General features: G+C 41.9%; 1 protein-coding gene across 1 annotated transcript in view; it reads right to left on the reverse strand.

Moving 5' to 3' along the window:
- Positions 1 to 6,996, reverse strand: part of map3k15 (mitogen-activated protein kinase kinase kinase 15) — a 28,904-nt gene that overhangs the window by 8,269 nt on the left and 13,639 nt on the right. The window contains exons 18-23 of the mRNA XM_020604248.1: positions 6,336 to 6,441; positions 4,787 to 4,944; positions 3,579 to 3,762; positions 3,294 to 3,471; positions 2,295 to 2,469; positions 1,182 to 1,367 (exon numbers count right to left, since the gene is read on the reverse strand). Of these exons, the coding sequence (XP_020459904.1) occupies positions 1,182 to 1,367; positions 2,295 to 2,469; positions 3,294 to 3,471; positions 3,579 to 3,762; positions 4,787 to 4,944; positions 6,336 to 6,441 (987 nt within the window). The remainder of the gene's footprint in view (positions 1 to 1,181; positions 1,368 to 2,294; positions 2,470 to 3,293; positions 3,472 to 3,578; positions 3,763 to 4,786; positions 4,945 to 6,335; positions 6,442 to 6,996) is intronic.

The following is a 6,996-nucleotide window of genomic DNA, read 5'->3' on the forward strand; positions in this document are numbered from 1 at the left end:
CACCAGGTGGTGATCAGTTGACAGCTCCGCCCCTCTCTTCACCCGAGTGTCCAAGACATACAGCCGGAGGTCAGATGAAACAACCATAAAGTCGATCATCGACCTCCGGCCTAGGGTGTCCTGGTGCCATGTGCACTGATGGACACCCTTATGCTTGAACATGGTGTTCGTTATGGACAAACTGTGACTAGCACAGAAGTCCAATAACAAAACGCCACTCGGGTTCAGATCGGGGGGGCCGTTCCTCCCAATCACGCCCCTCCAGGCGTCACTGTCGCTGCCCACGTGGGCATTGAAGTCCCCCAGTAAAACAATGGAGTCCCCAGTCAGGGCCTTTTCCAGCACCCCTCCCAGAGACTCCAAGAAGGCCGGGTACTCTACACTGCCATTCAGCCCATAGGCACAAACGACAGTGAGAGACCTATCCCCGACTCGAAGGTGCAGGGAAGCGACCCTCTCGTTCACCGGGGTAAACTCCAACACATGGCGGCTAAGCTGGGGAGCTATAAGCAAGCCCACACCAGCCCACCGCCTCTCACCGCGGGCAACTACAGAGTAGTAGAGAGTCTAGCCTCTCTCGAGGAGTAAAGTTCCAGAGCCCAAGCTGTGTGTGGAGGTGAGCCCGACTATATCTAGCCGGTACCTCTCAACCTCCTGCACAAGCTCGGGCTCCTTCCCCACCAGCGAGGTGACATTCCATGTCCCCAGGGCTAGTCTCCGTGTCCAGAGATCAGGTCGTCGGGGCCCCTGCCCAATCCACTGTGCACCGGCCCCTTACAGATCCTCCTGCAGGTGGTGGGCCCACGGGAGGATAATTAATGCATTTATACAGTTAAATCTGAAATATCTTGTTCCTAACATAAAAAACTGAAGTTGAAAAGTTTGTAATTATTTTTTCTACAATTAGAATCTGCATCGTTTTATATGAAAACAAAACATACTGCTCATTCATGCCAAAATTCAAACTGATAGAAAAGTTACTGACTTTTTCCATTTGAAAGTCATTGCCGAGTCGATAAAATCATCAGAAAGTTCACATTTACATTGACATTTTTTGTTGTTTAAAAAGTGGTTTAAGAGGTTTATTGATTAATGAGGCCAAATCCCTGTAAAGGTACTAACGAGAGCTTCTACTGCACTGTACTGTATGTGAATTTCCAGCTGTGCATGTGTGTGCTGACCGAGTCCTGGAAACCAAAGAGCACCAGCTGTATCTGGTTGATGGAAGTGGAGTCGAAGTCCAGGTCCAGCTTGAGCTTGGAGATGGTGGCTGCCATAACGCGCCTCTCAGGGGAATGGATGAAGTCTCGAAGAATGCAGATGATCTGCTTGATGTGTTCGACAGACAGCTGGAGCTCCTCGCTGCCCTGCACACACACACACACACACACACACACAAATGTACATACAAAGATGGATCAAAGTAACATAGCTTTATACTTAATATTACAATGTAAAGTCTATTTATAATATATATATATATATATATAGTGTTTTAACTACAGCATAGAGCATAAAGATAAACTCTCTCAGGTATTAACATTGCAAATTTAGAGGTTCTTCAGTGTCATTAAAGCCGTCATTTGTAGGACTTTAAAACATCTATCATTTGTACGCCCAAGTGGTAATTTCAGAAAAGACACTGACACAGAACTGCAGGTTCATATTCACACACACATTCCTGCATTTTTATTTAATTATTTATTTATTTGAGTAAACAACCACTTGGGAATTCCACCTGAACTGATTAACGTGACCTCGCTGACACAGCTCGCTTTGAACATCCTTTATTTAGCTTATTTGCTTGTGTGCACTTCAAATTTTATTCTTCTTTTTGGGGTTTTCATACTGGATGTTATGATGGAAAACCAGCTTCACACTGAAAAGTTAAAAAAACTATTGAATTTTATTCTGAATTTTTATAATGAACAAAACAATAATTTGGTTATGTTTAAATAGTTTTAAACATTTACAACATACTTGTTGGCTTAAGTCCTTATTTCTAGGAAAAATTAATTGGTGTTGCGTTCATCTCATCAGTGGAAAGTCCCAAATGGGTTTCAAGAGAGGACAGGTATTTGTACGCATTGTCATCTCCCTGGCATCTGTTTTTGGTATTACTCTTGGGCGTCACTAATAGCTGGAATTTTTAAATCCTACATCTGAAAAGATTATTTATGTTCTTATATAATTTAGATTATTCATCTGTCTATTATGAATCTTAATATTATCATATTAAGAAATTAGACAAGCACTTCTTCCTCACTGACAGACACACACTGACACACACAGACCTGGATGTAGTTCTCCTTGAGGTTGGAGATGACCTTTTCCTGGTCTTCATTCAAGACTTTGTACAAAATGGCCCGTCTCTCACTGTCTTTTTTCAGCAGAAACAGACCGCTGTCTCTGTCCTCAGGGGAAGGGGGGGCATTGCGGTCCTCCGCCACCAATCCCTCATCTGGCACGCTGCAACACACACACAGCGTGATGTCACAGCAATATAACACAACAAATGATTTACAACAAATGATTTACAACAATGTGACGTGCAGTTCAGTTTATTTACAGATACAAGCCTCTCCTGGCTACTGTGTGTGCCCAGGAAAGTGCAGAGACAGCATGAGTCAGCATCACAAGTCGTGCATGAATGTATACACACACATGACTGTGCATGTGCAGATGTGTATGTGTGTGCTCAGACGCTAGCTGAACCTCATAAAATTATTAGACTTCATTATATCAGTGTTGTAAAAGGCAGCAGAGTGCACCATGAGCACAATAACGCCACCTGCCAGCCAAACACACACAGACTCTCAGGCACACATGCACATTCATTCACATCTTTTCACATGATGTGTACTACAGCAGGATTTTGTCAGCAGCAACATACAGTTTTAATACAGCCAGAGTGTGTAATACTTTGTTTTTGCATTCAGTATTACATTTGGAAAAAGGCTGTTCCAGTGCCATTAAAACTGAATTTGTCAGGTTATCATCAGTGTTTGAGTCAGTAATGATCTTTATTATGTACATTCAGCAAAGCAGCAGCAGCTGAAACAAATTTGGTCTGATATATTTCAAGGCTTTCATAAAACACATTGCTGATGGATTTCTATCAAAACAAGGTGAAAGAAAAAAAGTACTCAAATTATTTACTTTCAAGATGCTACTTAAGTAAAAGAACTAAAGTACTGGCATCAAAATATACTTAAAGTACCAAAAGTAAAAGTACTCATTATGAATAGCACATTTTACATGAGTGTAGATCATATTACAACACACATACACACCTCAGGTAGCTGGAGTTGGGGGGTTTGAGCAGGTTCTCGGAGCCAGAGCTTTTCTTTCTCTGGAAGAAAACATCGTGTTTGGAGTCGCAGTCCGGACTCACAGAGCCATGTTCACTGCTGCTGCTCCCAGCGGCCTCGCACTGCAGCTGCGCCGGCAGCGAAACACTGTGGATGTAGTCTGCAAAACCACATGCATACAGAAAACAAACATCTAGAACTAATTGTGTGGAGCCTACTTCTTTATGGGAGAATGCACTGTATATCTCTGTGTACATGTGTGGTAACCTGAGGGTTTGTAGGCAATCTTGCCCTTCTTGCCCTTGGTGTTGTGTCTGACAAAAGTGTCTTTGAGCAGATCAGAGGCAATTGCTCTCTTGTGAGGGTCTGGCTCAAAGCAGCGCAAGATGAACGCCTTGGCCTCCAGTGACAATGACTCAGGGATCTCTGGGTGGATCTTAAACATGCCCACCTGCAACGCACATCCACAGGACACACTGAATAGTCTCACAAAGTACTCATGGGCTGGATATTTGTGTAAAGAGGAAAATATTTACAGCTTTAAATGATACTGTAAATATCTTAAAACAAATTAACTCAAAGCTACATTATACAAGTTCTGCACTACTTGGCTTTCCAGATCCCTCTACCTGCTTCATTATGCTCCACCCAGCCCTTCATCTGCATGCTCACGGTGTCCTCTGGCTGCTTCCCAAGTCTCTTAATCGATCATTCCTCTGCATTCCTCGATCTTTGCTTGTCCAGGTCGAGCAAGGATTGAGGACACCTCAGGCCTCTTATATCTGCTCTCAGGATCAAGGAGTGAGGAGGCTGCTGGGGGAGCCATGAGCGAGGAAACAAGAGCCCATCCTAAGCGGAAGTCTTTTAATGACCAACACGCCCTTTATTGGAAATCAGCTGTTCAGATGAAGGATTTGAGGAAAGGACGTTTTATGTCTCTAACTTATTTCCTCAGTTCCTCTCTCCTCAAATATTTTTCCTTGTATCTTTGACTTGCATCTTACATGGGCGAGAATAAGATGTAAGGAAAAGATGCACATGAGAGATACATGGACCTATATAAGAAACCTGGGAAGCAGCCTCTGTCTCAGTTAATGCGGGAATTGGGAGCTTGCTAGCTTGTCTCTTCCAGTTTTCTTTCAGCAGCTAATACTAACTTGAAGTCTTGGTGAAAGATGAGAAGTACACCAGAAGCACAATCATGAGTTGATTGGCAGCTGCGTGGCCTTCTTTGATTGGTTAGAACGGTGAGGCTTGCTCACAGAAGGTAATATCTCAGCACTGCTAACCATAAAACTCTCTGATAGCACCTCTCCACATTAAGATACACTTCGGATCATATCTCAACAAAAAATATTTGAAAACGCTACCAACTGTTAGCAACTGACAAGTTTTAAGGGGGTATTGTGTTGTACTTTGACCTTCTTTCAATATACCCTCTAAGCAAAAACATACACAAAGACTCAGGTTCCTACTTTAAACATGGCTGCTTGTGGTTCCCCCAGCTCATGGAAGGGAGGTTTGCCAGTGGCCATTTCTATGATGGTACATCCCAGGGACCAGATATCAGCCGGGGCCCCATACCCTCGAGGGCCCTTATCAATGATTTCTGGTGCCATGTACTGAAGGGTGCCTGCAAACAGAGAGGGAAACAGAAATGTAGAACACTCATTTGAATTGATAAAGAGTGGCAGTTACCTTGTTTACACTGACAGCAAATGTTTGTTCAACTGAAAGTACCTTTTGTGGACCGGTGGGAAAAAAATGGCTTATCTTATCTGAAGGTTGATTAGAAACCCAAGTTTAATCTTACTGAAGGAGGTATTCAAAAAGACAGAATCTGAGTTTGGTGCTAACTGTACATCACTCGCTTTTAAATACAAACCAGGAGCTTAAAATTCAAGCTTCAGCTGCAAATGTGCAGAGAAAAACTAGATTTCTGCGACAATATGATGACTGAGAATGATACGAGATTAGAAATACTCCCAAAGAATGAGTACTGAAGAATCTGCTAATTATGTTTTATTTGTATTTTGACTGTATTCTGTACTTCTAGGCAGATTTAGCATGTGTAAACTGCTCTAAATGCTGATGTAAAACGAGAGTTGTAAGAGGACAGACTCAGAGAAGAAGCAGAAGAGGAGAAATAGATAAGGACACACACACACACACACACACACATAAACACACCTGTTAATGAAAGGTAAACACCCTTCTGCCTCTGCTTGATTAGCTAATGTAATTACACACCTTGCTGGCTGCTGGAGGAGTCCAGATGGCCAATGAATGTGCATGTCCTTATGTGTGCACACATTCGCACACGCTCGTGTGTCTAGTGTTTCCATAGAGGCTGATAGTGGCTCTTGACATTTTGAGGCTCATTTAATATTTACACTCATAGTCTGGCTTTGCAGCATGTCTATGACTCCATTTATGCAGCCCAGACTGAATTACTTCTGTTTATGTATGACAGCCCTTTGTCAAACTAGGACTGGTGCACGGGTTCTTTCAGCGTGAGCCAATATTGCAGTCATTTATCCTCTTTGTTTTGGACAAGTTGTTAGTACAGCTCATATAATAGCGTACGTTGTTATTTTTCTGATCATTTTATTAAAATTTCTATTAAAAAAGGAGAAGGATTTTGTCATTTTAATGTTAATAATTTGTCTTAAACCCAAAAATGTATCATATGTTCACACCTGAAAGCTCCCCAAGCGGGAAACATTTTCATGTGGTGCATTGCCATCCACATTTTTTCTTTTGCTAGTGTTCTGTTAAAATCTGCGCTACATTTGAAGGGAAATCTGGCTATTCTTACGTTTCCCATTCATTTGAGCTCCATGGACGTATCACAAAGAGTTAATGAAATCCTCATAACAGTTTCAAAGAACCCCTTGTGATATCCATTTCAATTTAAATCTGTGGGACTGATTCTCTCAATGAACCAACTCGTTGCCAGTTGTGTACAAGATATTAGCAAGAAAACAGAATTTATTTCAGGAAGAATTAGCATAAAGAAGTTACCGGTGAATGTTTCTGTACAAGGGTTGACTCCCGCCAAACGCTTAGAGGTTCCAAAGTCTGAGATCTTCAAGACACCACTGTAGGTGTTCACCAAGACATTATCGCCCTAACAGAGACACAGACCAAGAGGGTTTAAGGACTAGATTAAATGACATGAAGCTACTATTTGAAGCATTTTTTTCACTGAAGATGATTTTCAGATTAATGCATCAGCACTGGATTTGGATGTGGTCCAGTAACATGTTGCGCTCTCAGACATTTGACTTGACTTGTTAAGGTTGAAAAAAAAGGGGTCACTCCAAACCTATGTCCCATTGAGGCCTTTATATATACCAGACATTTTGACGGGTCATAGCTTGTAATAGTGGGTAAACCACAGGTGTAATTGCTGATATTAATGGTGGCTACTGTTTTTTTTTAAATAAAACTGTTCTCTTTCCAGGTTCTGCTATAACACGAAACAGAGAAAGGAGAACCAAAGTCAGTCTGAGTCCAAATGGGATCAAAAACACACATGTAGTCCTTATGTGTATGCAAAGGAATGTGTGCATTTAATGTAAATCTCTCCTAAAATAACATGGCTGTGATACATTTTGATGATAAATCATCTGTTGTAGTTCAACAAGCTGCTTATAGTCCACTCAACACTTGGTGACACCAC

This window comes from Monopterus albus, unplaced genomic scaffold (assembly GCF_001952655.1).
Source record: "Monopterus albus unplaced genomic scaffold, M_albus_1.0 scaffold3.1, whole genome shotgun sequence".
Classification (NCBI taxonomy): Eukaryota; Metazoa; Chordata; class Actinopteri; order Synbranchiformes; family Synbranchidae; genus Monopterus; species Monopterus albus.